The sequence below is a fragment of the Taeniopygia guttata genome, chromosome Z (assembly GCF_048771995.1).
Source record: "Taeniopygia guttata chromosome Z, bTaeGut7.mat, whole genome shotgun sequence".
NCBI lineage: Eukaryota > Metazoa > Chordata > Aves > Passeriformes > Estrildidae > Taeniopygia > Taeniopygia guttata.
The window spans coordinates 55,290,253-55,317,509 of record NC_133063.1 but is presented as its reverse complement, the minus strand read 5'-3'; the positions used below and the strand labels follow the sequence as shown (position 1 = coordinate 55,317,509).

The window sequence follows — 27,257 nt, the reverse complement described above, 5'->3', positions numbered from 1 at the left end:
TCACTAAATCAGGGTTGCAGAAACTAGCAGCTTACTAGCCAAAGGCCTTTGGGAATAAAATAGCATAAAAACAAGTCAAAACACATTTAAAGAGCTACAGCTATAAAAGAATTATCTGAAGCATTGAGACCCTACTTCTCTGGAGACTGGAGAAGACATGGAGCTAAACACATTTCCTGTTGAGCTGTATGTTTCTATCTCATATGCAAAAGAACATTGTCAAATACTCGGGCCATCATTAGGAGAACAAACCATACAGGTATAATAAGACATTGAAAACTGTATTGTGTAATTGTGTTAGTAAGTGATATAAAATACAGAATAATTTACTGGTTTTCCAAGTTTACTGCAGAAAACTTCCCAGATGAAATTGTATGTTTTCACATGCTCTCTTACCATAGCAGTTCCAGTATCTATATTCAAAATACTTGTACAATAGGTAAGCCAAAATAGAATTGACACAAAAATCCCGCAGCATTTTTATACAATTACCAAATATTTGCATCTTCATCTTTTGGTCTAAGTTTGCTCTTCCTAAAAGAAGTGTCAACAAGGAAATTTAAAATTCTGAACTGCTATATACTATATTTGTTACGGTGTAAGGACATCTGAACAAATAACCTGTTTTCTTCAACCACAGCCTCACAAATATTATTAACATATAATAGGCCTAACTTTTTTTTTTTTCTCAAGTAGAGGTATATTTTGACCTCTGCAACTGGTATTATTTCAAAAGTTTTGTTGTTCTTTAATCCTAATCAATCTTAAATTGGACTTGACATTTGCCTTAGGAGATTAACGATATCTACTCGATTACCAGTGGTGCATTTTTACCACGCTTGTTCCAGTTCTGGTTGCTTCCAGTGGGAAATTTCTGAATCTCTTACAAACTCCTGCATGATAGCCAGTGGTCTGTATCATAGCTCTGGGGACAAACTGTCTGACAAACAGAAAAACAAAAGTGAATCCACTTTATAACCTTCAGAGTTCCCCTCCTTCTTTAAGCTTTCCTTGATTCTCTATTTTGTATTTCATTATTTAATTCCACTGTTAACTCTCACCACCACCCTTCTCTCACAAATGTGCAGAAAATGTCTTGAGAAATGGGGAATCTGAAACAGCACAAAACCCACTTGGCCTCAGGTGGAAGGAAGTCAAAAATGCCCTCTTTTCCTTTAAGCTGCTCCCAGAAATCAAGAGGAAGTGTGCAGAATAACACACACACACATTTTTCCCTTATTGTGACATTTCTGCCATGAAACCTTATAAATTGCTTCTTCCATCCACATGCTTCTCCACATTCTAGGTCCAGAATTGTCATTTGAAATACCAGAGCATGAAATAGATCTGTTCACATTTCTCTGAAGCAAATAAGAAAACTCTTGGCCAAGAAATCAAAAACTTGCAGCCAGTGCTCTCGGCTGCCCATTTAGGCCTAGGAGATATGGATACTGTGGATAGGCACAACTTTCCCTGCTGTACAGAGAACAGAACAACAGCTCTGCTGGATGGGCTCATCATTATGTCTAATAGCCTTCTCTGTGACTGCTGGAAAGGAGATATTTTCCCTTTAGGAATTGTATAAATATCTTCAGAGAACAAGAGACTCACAGAGCTCAGGCAGTACAGCTGCAAGGGTTATTTTTGGCTGAATTGGGCCCTGTGTTTTTTTTTTTTTTTTTTTAATGCAATGAGGGGAAGATCAGACACTGCACAGAAACTTGTTTCAGAAGTTGCAGGAAGGAGGCAGTTTGTTCACACTGGGCTGAAACACACAGTAGGACCATATGAAAATCATTACCCACCATTCAAACCCAAATTCATGGGCATGGGGCATATTTCATATGAAATCATTCTTCTGTGCTGACTCATTCAAAGACTGCATGTTTGTGGCTTTGTCTTCCATCAGGCGTCATGGGATGATCAATCTCATCCATGTAACCAGACAGACCTCACCCACACCAGGATCTGCTCTTTGAGAAGCTCTAATCTCCTGCCATTCAAGTTCACATCTTAAGTGCAAATATATCAGTGTCAAAAATACTGATCATTACTGTTTGGTGTGAGAGTATCTCATGCCACATTTTTTACACTGCAGTATTTCTATGTGCTGGTGCAGACAGGCCTATTAAAAGTATCTCAGGAGGTATTTCTCTCCTTTCACTTCAGCCAGCATTAATTACTGTAGTGAAAAGGAAACACACCTTTGAAATACAAAACTGTTAATTGTTACAGGGACAAAGGGTAAAGCTATTCTAACAATTATACATATTGGTATTATTGAAATCCTGGTAAAATATAATATATACCATACAGCATGCACCATCATATTACACAGTATTATACTATAACAGTATTAGTAATACCTTGGAAACAGCCTGGGAAGATTTGGAATCTTGCTACATTGCCTTGCCAGTTGTCATCATTTTTACCAGAATTTTCTTTGTCTCATTCTCAAAGTCTCTGGCTCCTAAAGTCATATGATTATGTGAAAATATCAACTTTCCACTACAGGATAAACAAAACAAGCCAGATTTTTTTTTACGTGAAGAAATAGAAACCTGTGGGAATAAAAAAGAATGCAACTAGAAAGAAGCTGTTAAAAATAATATTCTGCCATGGGGAGATGTGCTTATGATTTTTTAATAGGCTGATTTGGAGTGCAAATTTTTTAAAACTTAGAAGCCAGCCTATTTGTTCCATAGCAACAATGCAGTTATTTCATTCTTCTGTTTCCAGAGAAGAGAGTGAATACCTATATATACAAAACACACTGTAAAAGAAATGCATAAGTGAGTATTAATTTGTGTTTGGCTGACCGAGCATTGCAGTTTCTCTGTAACTGGTTGGAAGTTGAAAGCACAGTTAAATGCCTGGATCTCTAGGAAAGAATGTCTCTGTTGCTGCAGGACATCTCAAGGACACAGATGGCTATCCAGCCAGAGCAGAGGAAGGGGCCAGAGAAGTCAGTGGTGGTTCAGAATCTCTCCCAAGGGATCACTTCTCTCCTTCTCTCTGCCCAACACCCCATTTTTTCATGTGGGCTACATACAGTGGAAGAATTCAGAGAGACTTCCAAAGACATCTTAAAACCCAGTGAGTGTTTCTCTACTCCAGATATGTCTGTTGTTGGACTGACAGAAAAGGTGCATTTCTGGACATAGTTCACTGTCTAGTTGGTTTCAGGCAGATTTGTTTCCCTTCAATGTTGCCCTTCATTTCTCCTTGTTTAATGCAGTTTTCTAAAGGTGGCTTGAAAGGACGAATAGTGATTTACTTTTTTATATTACTAAGCTTTAAAGACAACTTTAACTGTTAATAAACAAGTCAAAAATATATTAAATTTTCATTTTTTAAATATACACTTTTAAAATCACTTTCTTATGTAAATATTGTCATTCCAGCAATGGTACAACTGGAACATTACATGCAGCAGGGATCTACAGAGTGAGCTGTCAAGTTGCAAAACAAGATGGAAGAGAATTTGCAAATAGTTTTGAGTAAGAAATAAACTTGCTTTAATACCAGCAGAAGCTTGTTCCATAAAGTGCCCTAAATATTTGTGACACTGTCTGCAACAGTGAATTAAATGTGCTTGAGTCTTGGCTCTGGTCCTGAGGCAAACTTTCATGGCACAACCTGTGTCCCTACTGCTATACTCTCTTATCCAAACAGGATGTCACACACAGACCACCTACTGGGAATGATCTGGCACCTGTATTAGCTCCAGGAGCTGGTAGGGAAAGTATTAATTGACCCAGGCCTAAACCATGCCAGGGAGGATTTTAAGAATTATTTAGTACAGACCATGAAATTCCAGTGATGAAGGATGTTCCTGGGTGCTGCTTCATTTTTTATATAGCTGCAACCTATTTCTTCACTTTAAGTTGTCACAGAATAAGTTGGAAGAGACTAACAAAGATTATTGATTCCAACTCCTGGCCCTGCACAGGTCACTCCAAGAGTCGGACCTGTGCCTGAGAGCATTGTCCAAACTATTCTTGAACTCTGTCTGGCTTCGTGCTGTGACCGCTTCCCTGGGGAGCTGTTCCAGTGCCCAAAAACTTACTGGGTGAAGAAACTTTTCCTGATATCCAACCTAAACCTCCCCATATGACCCCATTTCCTTGGGTCATATCACTGGTCACCACAGATAAGAGAAGCCTGTCTGCCCTTCCTCTTTCCCTCATAAGGAAGTTGTACCTGCAATGAGGTCTCTCCTCAGTCTCCTCCAGGCTGAACAGACCAGGTGACCTCAGCTGCTCCTCATATGGCTTCCTTGCAGTCCATTCACCATCTTCATTTTTTATCCTCATTTGAATAATAGATTAATAACTTGATTATGCTGTGGTACCCAAAAGTGCCTCAGCACTCAAGGTGAGGCTGCCCCAGTGCAGAGCAGAGCAGGACAATCAATCCCCTCCCTTGCCCAGCTGTCAGTGCTGTCCCTGATGCCTGATTGCCTATCTCTCTAGTTAATCAAGGTCTTTTTGTAGGATCTCCCTGCCCTGGAGGTTGTCAACCTCCCAGTTTTGTATCATCTGCAAACTTGCAGTATTCATATAAGAACTCACCAGTACAGCCAGATCATCAGAAAAATGTTTACTGAAATAATAAACTGTTAAAAAATAAGCACTTCAAGTGTGAACATGCCAGAGATAATGTAATTGTTCACGTCAATCAAATGTCTGAGGTAATCAACTGCAGAATTTCCACTGAGCTTAGCAGGAATTTGTCTTAGGCAAATCCTGTAGGTAAGTACAAAATAATTGCCAGACCTCTTCCCAGCACACAGTCTACGTGTAACTCCAGAATGAATGCCAGAATATGAGTAATGTACATGCAACACACTTCTTGCATATCTATACATATCTTGATCTCCTATGCCTGACAAAAGGTACTTGAAGACAAATGCTTCCATTTCCCTGATAGAATAAATCCTTATTCTTCTGCAGATTTTAAAAATTACCTATTTTCCGAAGCATGTAAACAGCTCATTTGGAGAAATCAGTCATTGCAACAATGCAATAGCAGGGGAAAATTGCCAAGTGATTTTAGTCATAGTCATAGTCATAGTCATTTACACAGTAAATCATATGCACTTAGACTCCAAGGGAAAATAAATTCTCAGAGAGACTTGGCTAGTGTTTCATGCAGTGTTTTGTTTGAGCAAAGAGAGGGTTAGAGAGGCAGGGACATACGATAGCCAGAATCATGCCTCCATGACTGCCTTTGTCATTTGGTACCTTTTTCCACCACACATTAAGGCTGCTAAAAGGAAAAATACTTTAAAAAATACTTTAATAATATGTGCCCTAGCTGTACCAGAGGCAGCAATGCTTTGTGGACCACAGGACAAACTTTCCTGTACAACAACACATTCTCTTTCCCACAGTACCACAAAACCAAGCTGGGTCACTCTGACTCCGCAGAGATGCTGTCTCAGTGAGTGTGTAAAGCTGCAGCACTTGGGTTAGGAGAAGATGAATGAGCTTCTCTGTGAGCTGACTGAGTCTCACCAACGTATCTACAGTGGCGGCAGAGGAGTTGTTGTTAATTTGTGTTGGTTTGCCATCAGAAGCACACACTGTGAAGTGCCTGGACTCCATTCAGGGAATTTTTTGCCACAGTTTCCCTGGCAGGAGGAAAGGTGAAGATGGTATTATGACTTGCTGCTTTCCTCATCACAGAGACCAATAGCCTTGAGTTAGAGATCAAAACTTTTCAAGATCCAGTCGAGATCCATGTGGAAAATAATGTGAAATGGCTTTTGCTTTTGGTAAATACTAATTTCAGAATAAGGAAAAAGGTTAAAACATTATTTGAAGGGAAAGATGTATTTACCAACACAATAGTTTCATCTGGAGTTACAAAGAAAAAAGTCCACAGAAAAATTATTTGTTCGAATTTTGCTATGGGTTGCTCAAAAAATACTTTAAATAGCTCATGTTTCTTTATTTCAGCATAGGATAAAAAGATTCTTATTTCATTTGGCTGGTTTATTTTTCAGTGGTGCAGCTGGTGTTACAATTAATTTCAGATTAAAGTATTCTATGTGACCTGTTTTGAAGGATAAGAGGAAAGACAAAAGGGCTTGGATTCTCTAACATAAAATTCAAACACTACCCAGTGGTGCACATAGGTGGTTTCCAGGAGGAAGCTGGAAGTACTTTTGTAAATGTAATTAATTTTGCTTTTTTTATAAAAGTGAGTTACCTCCCAGAGTAGTGCAATCGTGATAGTATCTGTTTGTTGCTGTAGAAAGAATGCTTAAAATGTCAGGGCTTTGGGTTCATAACTGAAGAATCAAAAAATGACAGAATGAAAAAGAGGAAAACACAGGCAGACTAAAAATTCAATGCTAATGATAAGAACCAACATCAAGAACTTCTAGTGATGATTTTCCACCTGGCAAAGATGGCAATAGATATAGGAAAGCTTTAAACTGCATTCTAATACAAGCAGACAGGAAATAGAGAAAAACTAGTATAACCTAACCATACAATCTCCAGAGGCATTTACTTGGGAGAAAAATATTTTTAAAGTATTTTATCTGGGTTTCATGAGACCAGTTAAGTGATCTATAGCTTGTTCCTCTAACTGTCCCACCATTACTGGTAGAAGGCTTAGCAGACTCCTTTCATATGACTCCTTCATATGACACCCCATTATCTAGTTTACTAGAATATTCTGAAGAGGGGAAAAAAAAGCTGTCTATACAAAAAACAAACATCTCAGTGTTTATGACTGAAGACCTGGCAGAATAAAATGCAACATTACAGTAAAATATTATGTAAGTGACAATAAACTTTCTAAGTGAAATTATTGTTCTGCTTATGAGTTGGACATAGAAAGAGCTGAAGTATAAGAACCATGGCTGCAGTAATGATGAGGATAAATTGAGCAGAATAGCTGAAAAAAGTGCCAAAACTAGAAGAGTGTCCCAGAGGTTCAGGATTTTCTAATAAATGGTACTTGATTTAGATAGATACTTCCTGAATAATTATTTTTTTATTTGGAAAGCACTGAGAGACCTAACTCTCAGAAGTCTGACTTTCAGTTTATAGAAACCAGAGGTGTAATCAAGTGTCAGAGCAAGATATCTGTTAGTGATTTGGCTGTCTGCCACTGTCTGGAGATTATAGAAATCTCAGACAAAAATTTGCATAAAGCACAGTTTTTCATACAGGGGGCTTATGGATCTAGGCTTTAGGACATTTCTTCTTCATAAATATCCTGGTTTGGGACAAGTAAAGTCACCCTAGAACAATAAAGTATGTTTAATTGAGATAAGGCATTTAAGGAAGAAAATTTCAGTGAGGAAAACCAATAATGGGTGGAAGCAGATAAAAGTGTGAGATGGGACAAAAGCATAACAAAACCTGGCCAGGGGAGGGGTGGGAAGAAGTCCTGCAAAACTATTTAGAAACACATAGCAAAAATGACTGATAATCTCTGAGAACATTTGAGTCTCTGCTGTAAAGAATTTGAATACAAAAAGGGAAGATGAAAATTAGTGATGCATACAGTAAGGTTACAAAACCACATAATTTTCCTATGGTAAATTTGCCAGAGAACATCCTGGTCTAACAATAGTACTGTGGTAAATTTACTACAGGAGAACTGCATTTTTGGTGACCACAGCTCAAAGCTATCAATCTAAGAATGAGGGCACTGTAGACATTTTAAGAGAATTTTGAGTGCAGTTTAGAAGAGCCAAGAGGAATTTAAAGATAAGTTATTCCTAAGAAAAGAGAACTGTAACCACTGTTTACTTTTCTTCCACTTAAACTCATCGAGCAGTCACAAAGAAAGAAGAAATGTCATGCAGCAGAATGTTAAAATATTAGGAAATATTCTTTGATTACTTAGAAAATGGAAGTAACAATTTCTTTGAATGGCTGAAGTAAGACAGAGTTTTCGTAGCCATCTTCATAGCAAGTACTGCTTCCTCAGATAAGAAGCTGTGAGGTATGTTTGAGTGTCAATTAGTCAGTTTAATCCCATTTAATAAAACACAAAACTTATGGAAAAGTGGCAAGAAAAAGTTCATCACATGGCACAGAAGCCGTGCTAAGCATGTGGCAAATACAGTGGTCATTAAAAGTCTAATTCTTTGTTCCTTTTTCATTTGAGCAGTACATGCAAGTTTAATCACATTGAATAACATCAATAGCACAATTTTTAGAAGCACAGCCTGCTATAATAGACACAGAATTCTTTCCAAGATGTCCCACAGGGGAAGAAGAAGGAGTGATGCCATCGAAATCAACCAGAGACTTGTATCACACATCATATATTCTCTATCAGCCACGTTCAAGACAGTTCAAATAATCTTTGGAGATGGATATCTCATAGACTGTCCAACCAGGGATGTATCATAAGAATGTTTTTATTTGTTCCATAATGAGGTGTTGAAATGCAGAACACACATCTAATCTACAGTGAAAATCAAATTACAGGGACATCAGCTACTTCATGGGTGAGGATGAAATTCAAAACTATTTTGAGGAATTGTAGGAATTAACTGAAGTTAATAAAATTACACTATACAGAACTGTGAAAAAATTAAAGATTTTTGTGCAAAATTAAGAGTAATAGACTGGCAGATTACAAAAGCGATAAGCAGTTTAAGTTATGGTGTTGATATAAATCAAACAATCATCATTCTGGAACATATTAACAAGAAGTATGGTAAATATGGGTTACAGGAAGTAATTTTCAATGTCAAGAGAGAAGCCACTGCTGGATAATTGTGTTATTTGGAATGCCATGGTTGAAAAAAACCTGCAGACAAACTGGAAACAGGCCAAAAGCAAACACCAAGTATGATAAGTGGGTTGGAAAAGTGACCTGCACAGGGAGGTTGAAATTATTTGTTTAGTCTAGAAAGCAGAAGATTGGTGGGAGACAGAGCAGTCTGTAAAAGTAAAAAAGGCCAGTCAGAACAGTGGGAAATTTCTCCTGTGAATGCTAAGAATTGTGCAAGAACGTGGAGGGACTGAAACTGCAGCTTCAGGGTGTGAAATTTGGACTTAGCAAGATAGTGTAAAACTAGAGGAATAGTAGAGTCACTAGAACATTAGTACAAAAGTAATAAGGTACTAATGTAAATCATTTTTTGTATCAAAGCTGACTTAGAGAAGGATGATAACAGATAGATATTTATTGTGGTAGTACTAGAAGTATGTAATAGACTTCTAGATTTAGTTAGCCCTGAATGTAACTAGGGGTTTCACTGATGCTAATGATGAAAATATGTAACTGGGAATTATACTAGTATGGAGGATATTGGTATCTGGCATAAGGACTGCACAATAAAAACAGCAGTTATTCATAGGACCTCAGTATTCCTGAACATGAGGATCAACACTCCTCTTTTCATTAGATATTCAGACAACTATAACTTAATAACAATTTGAACATGGTTCATTTGGATGTTACAAAATGCTAGTCACAGAAAATAAGCTTGGATTACATGATCAAGATTAGACTCTAAAGTAAGCAAAGTACATGTAAAACAAAATTCCTGATTTCAGGGGAATATGTTTTGATAAATTACGAGAATTCTCAGCTGGACTGAGTAGTTGTGAGATCAGAATATTCCAGGGATGTGGAATGTATTCTCTCAATGGTGCAAAATATGGCAGGAAGCTGAATCTTAAGAGCAGAGATGGAAAGTGTATAGTAGAGGCTTGAGATAATGGATGTCTACCCATCTTTAAAAGATATATTTAGAATAAATAGCTATCTTGCAAAATAAGATACAAAAGTACAGTGAAGCAAAAGAAATTTTGTCTTAAAATCCAGAAAACAAGAGTATGATTAAATGTTGAATAGAGGCTGGAAGGAAATTACTTTCAGGGATAAGACTTGATATTACTCTTTTTAATATTTTCATCATAACTTGACACGTAATACTGGAGCTTTCTGATAAAATCTACCAATAATAAAAAAGTGAAAGACAATAACATGAAGGAATGGGGATATCATACAGGAATATAGATCACCTTTAAATCGTGAGCAATGCAAATGGGACAAAATTGAATAGGATAAAATGTATAAGTCAGGCACTTTGGTGCTAGTAACAGAAGGTTCTCCCCAAAACTAAAAACTCTATGCTTGGAAAAAAACTGAGGAAGTACTGAGGTGTAAAGGGTCATTCCAAAATGACTAGGAGCTTCTAATGGGACACAGCTGTGAATGAGGCAAATGCTGTTCTATGACATACTAAAAGAGGTATTTCTAACACAAATAAGGAAGAGCAGTGTCACTGTATAACATCTGGCAAAAACATCTTTGTATGACTAGTACAATTTTAATCATCCCTCTTCAAGGAAACACAACTAAAACACAATAGGAAATGGGTTACTAGGTTAATGAGAGAAACAGAAAGCATGTTTAAAAAAAAAAAAACTTAAAAGACCATGATTGGTTAGAGCAGCAAGAGAACAATTCAAAAGAGATGTGATGATTGACTATAAATACATCTCAAGAACAAGTACCAGTAAGAGGAAAGGAGTATTTAATCTAAATAATAATGCTGGAACAGAAACAAAAGAATATAATTGGCCCTGAGTATGAATATCATTTAGAGATACAAATCATAAAAGCAAAGAAGTTCTTGAACTGTCTTCCTTTGAGAATAATGGGACAAAAATGACCTAATTGCCTTTAGTGGACAAAGTTTATGAGAGTGATGATGTAACACAGCTTCAAGTGATTGCAGGAATTTAATTTGATGATATAGAAAGACCTTTGCTACCTTCTGTTTCTGTTGTTATAAAAAAGTGATTCGTTTTTTTGCTCTGTTTCCACTAAGGTAGGATATAAAATGTTCCATTTCATTTGCAGGTTAGAGGACAATGTCAACTTTCTATTGAGACACCAGACACTGGAGCAAACTAGCTAAGAAAGTTTTCAAGAAGCACTTGAACAAATATTTGACATGACTTTTTTAAGTGTACTGAGACAGACTTACAGATATGGGTTGATTTTCTGAGACTCTTTTTAGATCTAAATTTCTATTGGAAAATATATGCTTGTGTTTCTGGACTCTGTCTTAGCAAAAACCACAAGTAATTTCCATTAAGCAATTTACACTCTACAAATTGGAGATTTTTGCAATGGTTCATTATTTGTTATTTTTCCAGTGTTCAGAGTGTTTTAGAAAATTCATAAGGTAAGCACAGTCCTCAGCTGGAGATTGGAAGATTTGGCTTTCATATATGGAGATTCTGGTATGCACACAGAAGAATACCTGTAGAATTACTGAATACCTGTAGAATACCTGAAGAATTACTGTATTTAGCATTCTCTAGCAGAGAAGATGCAGTCGGGTGTGAGCTCCATTGTAAAACTTTTCTTAACTTCCTTGCAGAGTGGCAACAGGATTCTGTGTTCCATCATTCTGGACCACTGGCAGGGACCATCAATAATAAATTATGATGATGAGAATGGCAAAACATGCATGCATATTGCTGCTGCTGCAGGCTACAGTGATATCATCAGTGAGCTGGCTAAAGTCCCAAAGTGCAACCTGCAGGCTCTTGATGTGGATGACAGGTAACCATGGAAACTCTGAAATTGCTGCTTCCTTTCTAATAACCTGAGACCAGCTCTGTTTATTATGTAATCATGTTTCCTGTTTCACAGGCCATGGCCTAGTAATGCCCTGCAGTCTACAGAGAGCTGTGCTTGCTCAGTAACGCTGCAAACCAGTTCAGCTCACATGTATTGTACTTAGTACGATAACTGACTAGAAAGAATGAAATGTAGCTTTCTGTTTGTCCTAGAAAAGGAGAAGATTATTTGTGTAAGGACTTATGCCACAACTCACCTAAGTTTCGTTCAATCAAAAGTGAACATTCTTTTAAAACAATACAACGGGATCCTACAACTTGAAGCCAGGATCCTGCTGTTATTTGTATTTAATAAATGGCAGTGTTCTGTTGTTGTATTTAAGATGAAAATACCATACTCATATAGGACCAGAGGACTCCCACCTTCCATTCTGAAAACACCTGTGATTTCTTCTGTGATTAAATCTCTATTTCATAAGTACAGAAGATTCCTATTTTTCACCCCACAAGTACCTTCCTTGGAACTTTGCTCAAAATTTATTTAATGCAAAGAGAACCAGCTGGTTGTTTGTATCGATTATTCTGCTCAGTGAAGCAAAAGCCAAAGTTTTCTTGGCTCAGGCCTTTCGGTACTTAAAATAATATCATTCTTCATGGAAAAGTGCAATAAAATGGAACAGAAATAAAATGAACAGGGTTCTGGAGCAGTTTCTAAACATCATTAAAATGTAGTTGAGCAGGCTGAGTTTCTATGGAAAGAAGAGCAAAGAGAAGAGATTGCCTAGATTTCAAAGTTCATTAAGACATGGTCACCTATTCCACATGCTCAGATATTTCCATATGCTCAGAATATATTATACTTGGAGAGGGAAAAGGTAAGCTTTTTGCTACAAACACATCTATAAGATTTTCATTCTGTTGTGTTTCTGATTGCACCCACTCTGAAGTCACTGAGACTGAAAACTAATAGAAAAAAAAATGTCAATTTTATTTTTCTATTCTTAAACCCTTTTCTTGTGGTGTTGTCTGTGCTTTTAGATTTTTTCCAAGAGCAATTTGGAAACTGGACAAATGTTTCCAAATACAAGATGCAAACTTTATGCCAAGAACAGAATCAGTTTGATTCTGCTGCAGAGATTCAAAACAATTATATGTGCTCTGGTCTGTGCCTATCATAGAACTCAGAAACTGGCAAAGTGGCAGTCTGGTAGATGTGTTCAGTCCTTGTCATTCATCTGGGAGAGGCTTATCTTATTACCTTCACGGAAAATCCTCTGCCAACCATGGCTAATTATGGTTGGTGTAAAGATGAGAAGAGTTTGTTCCTATGCAGTGGATACAGTGAAGGTTTTTTTTTAAATTCTGCTCTGAATACTTCAGGCACTTCTCCTACTCTACAATTCCAGCTGTGGAAGAGGTGCTGCTATATAAGGTATAGGCATTCTGCAGCCCATATTCTACTTTATCTGCAGCTAAATAAATGCAGCTACAACAGTGTGGAATGAGTTGACTGGAGAATTTCTTAAAATGTATATTATGAATCTGGAAAAATAGTATATCTTATGCACACCTCACTGAGTCATTACTAGCTTTGATTGTAAATCTGTTCATCTATTTTAATGATACTCCGCCTTTCCTGTAGGACTCCGCTGCACTGGGCTGCAGCAGCAGGGAAAGCTGACTGTGTGCAGACACTGCTAGAACTGGGGATAGACAGCAACCCCCGAGACATCAATGAAAACACTCCTCTGGCATACGCAATATACTGTGGGCACACGGCATGTGTCAAGCTGCTGACTCAGGAGGGCAGGTAAAAGTAAAGTTCACATCTTCCTCATGTGTTGCCGCAGACTACAAAACAAATCTATTGCTTTTTGAATGCTACTGAAAGGTTTGAGCCCTCAGTGTGTTTCCTTGATTCATAGGCAATACTCATTTCATTTTCCATCAATGTTGAAACTCTACAATCAGTTCTCTTTACAAAGACTCTTCACTGAGGTTGAATACTACTCTACCAAGCAGCAGAGGACTGTGAAGAAGATGTGTGTATAATTCGTGCTCAGTCACCTTCATATAGAAAATTTGTATAATAGAATAATTTCAGCCATCAGATACATGTAACTTCCACTTCTTAGAAATCTCTGTGCACTGTGTGCTCATGTAATCAGACAGACAGATACACTGAACACAAAAGCAGCTTTGACAGAAAATAAAATAAATCTCAAGTTTTCATCCTCAGAGTAAGAGTTTGGTAGTATTATCCTAGCGTTCTTCTCTGCCTTGATGTGTTTTTTTAATTCTGAGTTCTTGTCTGTTAAAAAGTATAACAAAAGACTTATTGGTTACAATCTTCCTTTCTTTTTATTCTTCCTTTTTAAGCAGCTGTTATCTAATTAGTTTCCATTCTTCTACTTCAAGTATGTGCTTACATTTATCTCCACATTTCTTTGTGCTTTCTCCTCCTTTGCAGTCAGAAGTTAATATTATATGAGACACAGGTAATATTACCTCTCCCCTTTCTCTGTCTATTAGAGAAGGTCAGAGAATAAACAAAATTACATCTCAAAACCACTACAGCAATACTGATACCATTTTCAGTTTTGCCTTTTTCTCTTTTATATGTTCGCTGTATTCTTTGCACATATATTTGTAGCTCTGTAGCCTATTGTCCCAGTAATTTTCCATAGCATTTCCCTAGGCAAAAAAATAAATTCCAGAGCTCCAAGTCCCAAGGGAGACAAAGCACCATGCTGTCTTGGTTCTTCCTGACAGCCAAGATTGAGAACAAGTCTGCAAGATACATTCTCATGGACAAAGGACAGCTAGTACCAAGGGAGAGACTCCAGAGAAAGTGCTTGACCTGGGCTGGAATTGCATCACCACTTGTCCTCCTAACTTGTGCTTTTGATCAGTTAGGCTAATTTCCTAAAACCTATAAAAATCTACTCACCCTTGTGGAGGTAGGCTTTTGTGGACATCTTTCCATAACTGCCCTGAATGTCTTCAATAAAGATCCACTTTTATATTACCTCCCATACTAAAATTATCTTGAGTTTCATTTCTAGTTTGGAAAAGGCAACACCAGTGTAGGTAATTGTCTTGACTGATCTGAAACTGTGCTGGACCTGTTTAACACAAGCAAGGCAAGCGAAAGGGCAAACGGAAAAGAGGAAAAAGGAAAAGGGAAAGGGACAGTAGGAATGGTGAACAAGAGGCTTCTTTTACAGTGCTTGCAATGACCAGAAATATTTTTTTCCAAATATGACATAATACAAAGACTACCTGATTTAAAAGATGTTCTTTTCATTATCATTAAATCTTCACATCTGGTGGATGCTGAAGGCAGAAAATGAAGGGGTTTCTTTCCCAGATGGCTCTGCTAAGTTACATTAAGATGCATGTAAGGCAACTCACCTGTAAGAAGAGTGAATTAACACAGTAGCATTTTCAGTGTGTTAATTACAAATTTGGGATCCTAATTTTTTTGAACCACTGGTGCAGCGGTATCTGGAAAGAATATTGCTTCTTTAATGGAGTAACACAGTTGGTATTTTCTCATCATTTGGTAATATTGACATCACATTTTATTTTGTATTTCCAGTAGATATGAGTTAGTTCAGCAGTTTCACTTCCAGAACAACAGACTTACAAAGAAAGAAGGGCGATTCAGTATGCTGAACCAGATCTTCTCTTGCAAAAAGAAGAAAGATGATCAGAAAACCAATCAGGAGGAGAGAAGCAGAGATCAAGATCCTGGAGAAGAGACCTCAGAAGTAGATGATATCGTCACCCGTTTTGATTGCATTATGAATAAAAATTGTAAAGACATTCCAGATGAGTGTAAGACCACCCCTGACTTTAAAAGAAAGAGCACAGATTCTAAGTACCTCATAGCAGAAAAGAAGCAATCAGTATGTCTGGGGCTCCCACCCATCACCACCCAGAGCTTCCCCCTAATCACTGCAGGCAATTCCTTTCTAACTGCTTCCCAGAGCAAAATGTCATGCTCCTACTCCAGCTCCAGTACCCACCACGTTCCACCCAAATCTCGAAAGAGTAGGAGTGAGCACAACTTGCTGGACAACACAGACAGCTGCCAGGCTTTGCTGGAGGATCCCTGGAACACAGACTCTAACCAAAGGCTCTCTTACAAAATCTGTACTAGGACTTCTTCAGACAAATTGATGAATGGCTTAAGCTCTGATAGATCTCACCATGTGCTTTTGTGCCCTCCCTGCCTTCCCTCACTTCCCAGTTCTCCATCAGGTAATTTTTTCCTTTTCTATATCCAAAATCCTATTATATCTACTGATGTGACCGGCTGAGTCAGAAAAAGGTAGAGACTAATTACATTTCTAACTTTTTTTTCAGTTTCTCCTTTATGTGGCCATCACAGGTAGCATTTGGGTGGGACATCAGTTGAAAGCTGAAGAGAAATAGCAGAAATAGGAGATTTAAGTAGGTCTGATGAGCAAGCAAAAATATAGGTATCTAGGAAGATATAAGGCACCTGAGCAATTAAGTGCCTCCAGGTAATATGTATGTGCTTTGTGAATTGCACATTAACACCAACTACCACACCTGCTGCTTTTGATGTCCACATTTAGTCCTAGATGTACATGTGCAAGGGAACAGTCTTGCCCTCAAATCTGTAACCTTGGTGAGAGCTGCTTCTGACTCCAGCCAGGTCCAGTGCCATGCTGGACAGCTTTATGCCATGCCTCCTTACTCATATAGTTATATTCTGACTCCAGGCTGCAGTGGCACCCCTTCCCACCCTGAGTGCCAGCTCTTTGGTCTGATATGGAGTTCTTATGGTTTCTCCAAAACTGAATTCAGTTTGCTAAATTTACAGAGATGGAGAAAATGCTTTTATATTGTGGTCTGGAAATTGTAATGCAACAGTAATGAAGCAGAGCATTAGAATTCTAAGGTGAACTTGATACCAGAGTTTGGCTGGATTTGGGATCTAGTATTTTGTTTGACTCACATCCATGTTAAATGAATCTGCCTGGCTGGCCTGCATTCTGGAGTTGACTTTAATATATCAGTGTCTCCAAATTCATCTCCTTTGGGGTTAGTCTCATGCCAAAATTAAACACATCTAGCATGCCTTCCAACCACTGCAATATCTAACTGCAAATGAAGCAAGCAGAAGCAAACTCCAAAGTTTCCAATATACCATTAAGAGGTATATAACTTCAATAAGTTAAACCACACTTACCCCAAGAGACATGAGCCATTACCCTTCAGTGGAAAGAGAAGTGAACAGAAGCCCTAAGAAGAGCCCTCAGTTAGCTGCATTATAGTGCAAAGTGTTCTGAAATCTAAGTGAAGTGAACTACAAAAAAGCAAATCTTTGCACACATGTCTGACAACTAGAGCAGAGACAGCAATTTTAGAATGACAGGCCATTATACATACATTGTGCAAATTAAAGGCTAGAAATATCTTTTTTGTGTAAAAAGGGACTATTTTAAAAGTGCCACTTCCTGAATGTCAGGCCACATTCCTGAAAGCTTAATAGAACTGCTCCATAGGTGTCACTACTTTTTTACTATGCACTCTTCAACTACTCACTCAACCATGCAAACCCCAGACTCCACATGCCCAGCAATGATTGCTTCTGCACGACTCCTTCTACACTAAATTCTGCAAGGTTCAGCTCACATGTGGAACACAAGAATACCTGCAGGGCAACTTTACAACCTCACTATAATAGGGTACAATGAGGCTAAGATATTTGAGATCATTGAACCTGACAGCAGTAGCAAGAATGAGTTCAAGCTGGATAAACCAAACTGGAGGAATTTCTGGGAAAATTTCCTGTTTGAATTTCCTAGACAATTAATATTTGATATGGAAGTAACTATCATGTTATTTAAAATGTGGTTACAGATTTTTCTTAATACTGTAGAAAATTATTAAATCCTTGTCTGCTCTGGACAGAAGGATAGGTGGTTTTCCTAGAAAAAATGTTTCTGTGAACATCCTATGACAAAAATCTAATTGTTATAATAGGAGCCATCTTTGCATGCCCAAAGGAAAGGCAAGTAAGCTTATTTCTGACAGGTTGTTATTTTTCTCAGAAAATAAAAAGCCCGAGTCTTCTTTAAGTCCAGTTTTCTTTGTAGCTAAACTTCATTTAGCATCATTTTCTAACAATAAAATTATTCCTGTATCTGGCAAAAAGAACCTTCCTCTAAAACGTGAATTAAAATCCTCTGAGGAGGAATAGAGTGTCTGACAGGAATGCATTGCACAACACAGATATTGTCTCATTTCTCATTATAGAAAGATCTGCTTATCCATCTTCATGCCTATGGGTTTGGTTTAAATCTGTCTTCCCCTGTAATTAAAGCCACCTGACTCTCTGTGAGTTAGAACTGCATTTACTGTATGAGCTCCAGGACTTCCAGGTCTCCAATGTGCTGTGCCTGCAGGACTTAGAAGGATGCGAAGCAAAGTCTGGCTCCAGCTCAGCCAGCAAGGCTGTACAGGCAGCCGTCTCCCTGAGGAAAAATATCTTTTGTTGGGGTTGTTGGGGTGGGTTTTTTTGTTTTGTTTATTTGTTTGTTTGTTTGTTTGTTTGTTGTTTGGTTTGGTTTGGGTTTTGTTTTGGTTTTTGGGGTTGTTTTGGTTTTTGGGTTTTTTTTTTTGGTTGGTTGATTTGGGGGGTTTTGGTTGGTTTTTTTGTTGTTCTTTGTTTCTTGTGGTTTTTTTTGTTGTTTATTTGGTTGGGGTTTTTTAATTGATTTTACTTTCTTTCTGCAGGAGACTTAGCTGGGGGGGGAAACATCTGGTTTTTTGAAGACACTGAAGTGTTAACAATTCCTTTCTCAATTCATGACTGGGGGACTATATGTAATTTCCTAATCACTGAATATCTAGGCCAGGATTATGGGTATCAATAATGAAAGAAAACTCAATTTAAAAATTATTTTTTCTGTTGACAGTGTTGATTGTCTTGCATGACCATGTCTATTGCCAAAGTCAAAGCTAAATTTTGTGCTCTCTTTCTACAAAGGCAGCTGGCACATATATATGTCAAAGCATTTGGAGATTTTTGTTCTATTATCTGTGCTCCCAGGAATGAAAGATGAGTCAATTTACTACCTGAGCATATTAACACTCACACAAAGGGGAGAGGTTGCTGTGTGTAGCAATGAGAATTACCTTATTACTATGCCATTGGTTTCTCTCAGAATTACTGCCCTCCACTGAGAAGAGCAAAGACAGTCTATACTAAACTGTCAACATTTCATGAGAGTTTGCCAGCCACAGTACTGAGGTAGCATCAAAAATCTGAAGCATTTACTTATGAGCTTTGCAGTCATCTCTTTTTGCAAAATGTACTGCTATCTGCATTCTACAGGGACAAATAGTCTAAGTAGAGAAATTCCAAGTAATATGGGTAACAGAAGTCTATCTCAAGTATAAGACAGCTCTGAGATGCCTATTACCCACTCGTCTTTTGGGTTACTAGATTTCCAGATGTAAGATGATACTTTATTACAGGTTTTATTACAGTACCTTCTGTTTGCTTGAATAGGTGAAAAAACAGGCTATTATTAAGTTTATGATGGTATAAGCAGAATGGTATACCATCAATGAATGGTATACCTTCAACAGGGAGCATTTTTTGGCTAGGAAAGTAGAGCATAGCTGATCAGTGTGGCTGTCGCTTTCTCAAATTTAAGAACCAATTAACTCTGAGACAGTCATCATAACATTAACAACTTTTACACAAAATGCACTACCATGTGGTTCACCTTCCTAAATATAAGGGAAATTTAAAAAAAATACAACCACTAAACAGAATCAAATGCAGTCCTGCATTTTATAAGAATGAAATAGCTTTCTTTCCATTTATTCAAAAATAACTGCAATCATAAATGTGCTTTTGGGGACAGCAAAGATGATGTCTCAAAGAGAGAAAAACTATTTTTCCAGATGTTACGTGAAACAGATAGAAAGGAAAAGTAGAAGAAAACTTCCACTTGATGCCAAAATTTAACAAGGATTCTTTTCCAAGCATTCATATAATCTTTTCAAATATGATTATATTTTGTACCATTTGTACCATTTATGAAATTAACATATCTCTTCATAGCAACAACACTCTCCCATCATCAAAGCCATAAATTATACATACACAATAAGTCATTAGTTCTCACATAGCATCACAGAAACCAATATAACTTGAATTGCTCTAATGAGAGCAACAAACGATTCTCTGCTATATTGGAATTGATATATTTAGTCCTTTGTGCAAAGTGGATGCAAGGTCTATAGAAGAAATTTACCAACTAGATGCTAGAGATGTTAAAGAGTAAAAAACGGGAAAACCAAACTGAAGTCTGTTTTTGTTAAGCAGAGTTCACCCATAAAAGATTCTTCATGCTTTAGCTCAAACACATCAGCTTAACCACAGGATCCAGCAGACTGACCCAATGTCTATCTACTGTTGCGGCTTTTAGACCAAAACCTTGCTCCACGCTGAGCTGAAGGCTGCACTGTAACATGGTGGTTTGCCTGACCAACACCACAGTAACTCCTTTCATACAGAATCTGTTTAGTCAGCAACGTAGTTACAGCAGCTGTGACAGATACTTCTGTGCACCTTTAGAAAACTATTAGAAAAGTATTGTTCTACAGCTTTATCTTGCTCAGCCCAACAATGCATAGGTATTTTCAAGTACCAGCTGAAAAGCCACAAAGGCAATTAATATCATTCCATTTCCTCCTCCTGCTTAGGATGTCCTGCTACATCCACCCCGTGTCTCCCCATGTCCCTGTGTGCTGACAGAGCATATGCCTGCTCTTCAATGAACTGTGTTGCAAAGCCATGCTGGATGAGCAGCTGCATGCCAAGACATCTCATTACATGGCTCATAACAGATTTGGTAATAACAAGAAAAATAATTTGAGGAACTCAAGCTTCACAGAATAAGATCACCTCAGGAAAAAGATCTGGTGAAAATGTTGACTTGGTGCTTGAGTTTCTACTTTTTTCAGTATTAGACATGTCCTTTATGTGATGAAATGCATTAAATCATCTAACATACTGTCTTTTTTAATAGTATTAGACCTAAGTTAACTTTAATCTTAACCAGTGACATGCCAGAATTAACCAATTAACCTTTCCTTTTCCAGTGTATACTATTCTTGGTGAAAATGATACTGCTATAAACATAGTTTAATAAGGATCAGTATAACTTTCTATCAGTGATATGCTTTCATCTGCCACAAAACTCTCTCAAATCATCTTTACTGCTAATAGCTTTCAATGTCCTTTTCCAACCAGCAGTTGAACTTTGTTTTTGTTTTAAAACTTACAAAGACTGAGATTCTATTAGGATATTTTGCAAACTAAACCTTCAATTTTGAAATCAAATCATCTATTTGATTAATTTTACAGATTTAGAGCCCAAAGATCATTACAGAGACCTAGCTAATAAACTGTGCCCACTTTAAGACCTAAAGCTATATTATACAATAGAAAGCAATAATGTGAAGGTTGTACTAAAGCAATCAGTCCTTTTTATGAGTGTAAAGTGAACTAAGCAACACCTTCTTTTTTTCAGTCAGTGGTTTCTTGTTATTACAAGAAATAATAATTTCTTATTATAAATTTGTTATTTCTGAGAAATAATAAATAAATTTTATTTTCTTTTCTGGAAGCCAGAAATGCACAGTGCAACACAATAGTTACAATTATTTCCATATTAACTTTCTTTTTCTTTCACAGGTAGAAGTTTTCGACAAATGTCCATAGACCAACACAAAATGAAAAATGTTATTCCTGTACAGAACAACCTAGCTCCAATACCCAACCACAGTGCTCACAAAAGTAAGTACAGACAAGGGTCAGTTTCTGTATCACATTGCATGCCTCCATCACTAGCATCTGAGGGCTTGAGAGAGGTTTCATGTTTGTTTTCCACAGCATCATAGAATGGCTGAGGTAGGAAGACACCTTTGGAGACTGTCTGTCCACCCTCATTATCCACAGAGAAGTCACCTGCAGCACGTTTCCTAGGATCGCCCAGTTTTGTTTTAAATATTTCTGTGAATGGAGAAATGGAAAGAAAACACTTTCTCTGGGCCATCTCTTCCAGTGTTTGACTATCCTCAGAGGAAAAAGCTTCTTAGTACTTACTTGTGGCCATTGATTCTTTTCCCTCCATAGGACTCCACTGTGAAAAGTCTGTCTCCTACTCCATTACTCCCCAAACATTTATATATATTGACAAGATCCTTTGAGCTGCCTTCTCTTCTTGAGGCTGAACAGTCCCAGAACAGTCAGTCTCCCCTTTAAGGCTGACACTCCTTTAGTCATCTCCATTGCCCTCCATTGGATTTGTTTCAGTATGTCCCCCTCCCTGTTGTACCAGGAACCTCACATCTGGACTCAGAACTCCAGATGTGTCTCACCCAAGCTGAGTAAAGAGGAAGAATCACCTGTCACAATCTGCTGGCAGTGCTCTTCCTGGTGCAGCCCCAGACACTGTTGGGTGTATTTCTGCATGGGCACATTGCTGGCTCATGTTCAGCTTGGGAAGCAGTGGTCCCAAAGAGCCAGAAAGCTTAACCCCACTCCCAGAGTCCCAGCAGAGTGTCAAGACCGTGATTGTTCCAGGCTGGATCAAGCCAGCAACTGGAGTTTTCTTCATACACAGACATCAGCCCTACTCCCAGCAGTGTCCACATTTTTGTGCTCCACAAAGCACAAATCTCCACTGTATACTGGATGAGGATTTACAGTTTACTGACTGTCATCCTGCAGATCAGCCAGGTCCAAAAGCATTCAGACCTAAATTTAAGATTCCCTGCTGCTTTTAAGCTGAATATCAGAAGCAATTCTGCAGTGATGACAATATTACTAAGGCAGAGGCAGCCTTAGAGGGACCATCAGACTGGATGGGGATATACAGAATCCTGTACTGCTGCTGTTTTTTCTACATGAGACAGGAAGAAGAAAAGGTGCTTGAATTACTGAGGTGGTGTTCTCTGTCTGCTCAGAAGGAAGAAAATAATTTCATTGCTTTTAATTGCTTTTAAAACCCTAGGTCCAAGCATTCTATTGTTTAAGCTTTCTACTCATGTTCTCTGTGTCTTCTAGTTAAATCATAGTTGTAAGCAAAATCTTTAAAAATGCTCTCATAATAATTGTTGTTCTCACAGTAATTCATACGAATGGTCAAGAATTTAATTCTAGTCTCAGGCCAAAAACTGTTTAACAAATAAGATAAAATTGTCACAATTAAGAATCATGGTTTAATTAACAAACACCGCACATTTATCCAGGTGCCATTACTGCTTGAACATTAGTTCAAGCCAGTAAGAGAAAAGCAAAATTATTTGCAAAATAGATTGTATTTCTTGTTTACACAAATGACATATCTGCTCCTGAAGCTTTCTAAATAACTGTTTCAGAGCCTCATCTCAGTCTGAGATTTCACTCATCCTCCATCCAGCCCTAAAAGTATTACGCTTTTGAAAATAGCCTTTATCCAGGCAAAGGGCTCCAGCAACAAATATTGAGTATAAATATTTGTGTTTTCTCTAATATTTTTAACACACAAGGTGTGTGTTAAAAATACACTAAGGAAGGAAAAAAAAAAAAAAACATTACCAAGAAACTGGAACAATAAGCAAAACTAGAATGAGAACTGAAACTACTCAGAGATTGACAGAAAGAAGAAGTATCTCCCCCAAAAAAGGAAGGGCAATGAAAAAAGAAGGAAGAAATTATTAAATCTCTCAGTAAAAAATATTTTTAAATACACATTAGAAAGAGGAAAATAGGAATGAAACATTTGCCTGGTAAGAGTACTTAAGTGATTTTAAACAATAAATTCTCACCCTTCAGATATTCCCAGGGCCAGAGATCCCTCACATGACCTCCTGAGTAGCCTCAGCACAGACTGCATCTCCTATTCTGCATGCTGCTGCTTCATCACCCATGCACTCTTTCTATCTCATCATGCAGCACTTCCACCAACCCCTGGAAAACAGACTGTCACACACTCCTCACAAAATGCCAGAATAATTTTTCAAACAAATATGGGACTTCTGGAGAACTCTGCTGTTCTCACTTCTTCATGTCTAAGACCCATTCTTCTGCTGGACTCCATACTTCTTGGGCAATGGCCTTCTGACAGCCTTATTTTTACCTCTGTAGTTTGTAATAGCAGCTACTCCAGAGTCTCTATTGAGTGGAAAAGGCTTCCTGAACCAGTAGGTCTACTGTTCAGGTCTTTGGTGGCTGACTCTGCCCTCTGTGTATGAATCATTAATGGTGCTTTTGCTGTATGTAGCTCCTGGGGCCTTGAGGGCTCTGCCTCCCACACATCCCAGCTCTGAGTCCAGGCTCCTGTGTTTCAATACATGTACTAATACTAGTCATTATATGCATTGTTTCAGAGCCATCCATGTACCAGTCCTGAGACCCTAAATTGGATATCCTAAACTGAACACAGTATGTGGAACAATGTGGAAAGCATTGATGTTTGGATTCTTTGAATGAGCATGAGTTTGTGATGGCTGCTCTGTTGTGGGGGTGAAATTAAGCTACAGTGGTTTTGGCCTACTTTAGTCCATCATTTAAGGCTTTTAATGATGTACATAAAACTTTATGGATATTTTTCACACAGATGTGAACTTTGAATATATTAACATATGAATATGTTCCAAAGAGGGACAGAAGTGAGCCTCTCAACATTTATTGAATGCACACCAAAATTTCAGCAAACACAAAGCATTCTACCATGTGCCAGAAAACAAATGGGCTCATTTATTGTATATAACCCTCCCAGATTCACACAAATTCAGCACCAGATAAAGCAAAGTATTAATGGTTTGGGTGTTTTTCATGGTAAGGAGAAGTGTTTTACTGAATTTCTAAATAATGAATGAATCTTAAATATGACCCATGAATTACAGTACACTGCCAGAGGCTGTGTACGGGCAGTTGTAGTAAACACTTCTGCTCAGGTAATCACAACTTCAATAGTAATTGAAATTAGCTTAAAAAGAAATTAATCTACCAAGTTTCTAAATCTTCTCTATAAAGACCCTGCTTTGCCCTAAATCCATACATGGTAAGCTTTAGAAAAGTACTGCTCCTGAAAAAGAAATAATCAATTATTAAATTAATATAACGTGCATGGTACAGGGGATTATGACAAGAACTTTAGCCTCGTTTGGACCATGTATATAGTTAAAATAGAGAGATAGATGATAGATAGATAGATAGATATAGATTATATAGATATAGATATAGATAGATGGTATAGATATAGATAGATAGACAAATAATATGCAGTGAGGGCCCACTGCAGACATTAAAGAGGTAACTTTTTTTTTTCAATGGGGCAAATTAAATTAAGCACAAAATTTCCAGCTAGAACAATTCAGAGGAAAGTATTAATAGCCTCTCAGATAATTCAGCACAAATATGCAGATGGAAGGAAATCACAAATGCAATGAGAAATGAATGTAAAAAATTGCAAGAAGATTCTGTAGCCACAACAAGAGATGATGTAACTCCAGAATGAACTCTTCATATGCTTAAACTGTAAGAAGCAAAACTGTTTGTATACAAAGAGCTTGTTAATAAAATAGAGATAAAATTAAAAGAAGCTAATGCAATTCACAAGAAATTGACAGCACAGAAAAGTAGGTCTACAATTGTGGTTTTCAATTCTCATTTTAAAAAATCAGGAAATTAGTGAGTTGTCTGAATGAAGGAGCCCAAGGATTTCAATTTAAAGAAAATACAGAACTATATTAGCTTTAAAGCACAAACAGTGTTTCACTGATGAGTGTGAGGTGGAGATTAAGGATGATTTAAATCCACAGTTTCTTACAAGACATCAACAGAGATACATAACAGGTGTTCCCTTCAGGTGTTTTGGTGTGTCTTGGTTTGCTACAGGGTAGTGGGCTACTTTTGTGGCCTGTGAATAGCAGAGCATGTGTGGACCTGACTTTATGATTGACTGTGCCTAGAGAAACCCAGACACAACATCCCATAGTCTTCTATTTCATCTTCCTTAGATTTTGATCAGCATTTACCTTCAGCGATAGAGCATTTTTGTTACAAATAATATATTCATAGAACATTTTTGTTGCACTCAGCCTGTGATTTCTGATGAAAAAAAATATATTGTAAAAATTTCTCAAGCAGACCAAGTCTTCTCACAACAAATGGGTTCTCTGCTTATCAAAAGTAAATCTTTGACCTTTTCAAGACTTACTGGTCACTAAATCAGAAGTAAATCACTTAACACTGAAGTAGTTTCCTTCAGATGAAGATAAGCCTTGCCAGGCTTATCTTCATCTGAATACAAAAATACAATTTTTTATTAATATTTTGATCACATTTTTCAAGTACAGGCTTGAGTACACACATTAAGAGACAACAGTTCAAAGGAAGTTGCAAAATCATTTGTAAAAATGCCTTGCTTTTCACTTTCTGTGCACTTTCTCTTTTTTTCTATTTCCTCTAGTTCAGCTACCGTCTCAGGATGCTAAGAAGTTTAAGTCCCTACGGACTGGTGCAGTTATTCTCCCACCAGCTCCAATATCCAGATCTCTAAAAACAGGACATTCTCAGAGTCAGATCCTCTATTCTCTCTTGCCTGGTCTGTCAGGAGAGCATCTAAAACCAAGCTGTGTCCTACCTGCTATCCCAAACCAGAAGAAATCTAATGCTGAAAAGGAGCTTGAGAAATCATTCACCAAACCAGATGCTGAAAATTAATTAATTACAGTGGCTTAAATTAGTTGAAATTTGTCGAAGTGGTTGTTAAAATATAACTTTACAGTTAAATCTCATTAATTTGCACTAACAATACTGTTGTGATCTGGAGCATAACAAAAACCAAGATAAGATAGCACAGAACAAAATCTGCACTGTGTATGTATATATATGCATTTGCATTATAGTTTTCATTTATGATGAAATTACTAAACCAGCATTTAATGTGCAGTACATTTATTATGTGAATGGAACCCTCATAACATGATTTTGTTGCAGCAATGTGGTGTTAAGCCTTTCATAGAACAAAAGAACAAAGAGGGAGGTTTTCTGCATGATATGAAGTTGGAACTATGGCAACAAATTGACAGGGCTTCTCTGTAGTTTGTTAATGCAAAGGTGCTGATTCTGATGCTGTGTGCCATAAAAAGAAATCTTTTTAAGATTGAGAAAATAAACTCAAAAGGCAGCTTTAGCAGTTGAGGTCTTTTGTCTCTTTGTTCTTCACACATTTTCTAAATTGTAAGTTTGTAGGTTTTGTGAATTCAACAAGTTAAAAAGCACAGCAAAACACTAATTCCTGTGGAACAGACAGACCTTTAGCATGCACTGTTCAAAACTGTTCATTTCACAGACAGATTTATGTCTTATTTAATTCTTCATACTCCTCAGTGACAAAAATGCAATTGTGTACTGTTATGTTCATAAAATTAGGATTGCACAGTCCTGAGTTTTTAGGCATTGTTTCACTTTCATCACTGAACTGGAGGAAATTTAACTAGACTGCTGTTTAGTCAATAACCTTTATGAGTGGTATAAACCTTTAACTAAACATTGCACAAGGCTGTCCTTTCCTAGAGGCTAACAAAGACACCAGCCTTTGCTTGCTTCAGGGTTCTTATCTAAAT

At 37.5% G+C, this 27,257-nt stretch overlaps 1 protein-coding gene across 6 annotated transcripts in view; it reads left to right on the top strand.

The window, feature by feature from the left end:
• ANKRD55 (ankyrin repeat domain 55) overlaps window positions 1-26,824 on the top strand; it is a 45,875-nt gene extending 19,051 nt beyond the window's left edge. For all 6 annotated transcript variants that reach the window (XM_030257651.4, XM_072921822.1, XM_032744183.3 and 3 more), the window contains 5 exons: window positions 11,381-11,565; window positions 13,225-13,392; window positions 15,184-15,848; window positions 21,334-21,435; window positions 26,099-26,824. In XM_030257651.4, coding sequence (XP_030113511.1) covers window positions 11,381-11,565; window positions 13,225-13,392; window positions 15,184-15,848; window positions 21,334-21,435; window positions 26,099-26,352 — 1,374 coding nt within the window. In that variant the 3' untranslated portion in view covers window positions 26,353-26,824. The remainder of the gene's footprint in view (window positions 1-11,380; window positions 11,566-13,224; window positions 13,393-15,183; window positions 15,849-21,333; window positions 21,436-26,098) is intronic.
• The last annotated feature ends 433 nt before the right edge of the window (window positions 26,825-27,257 follow it).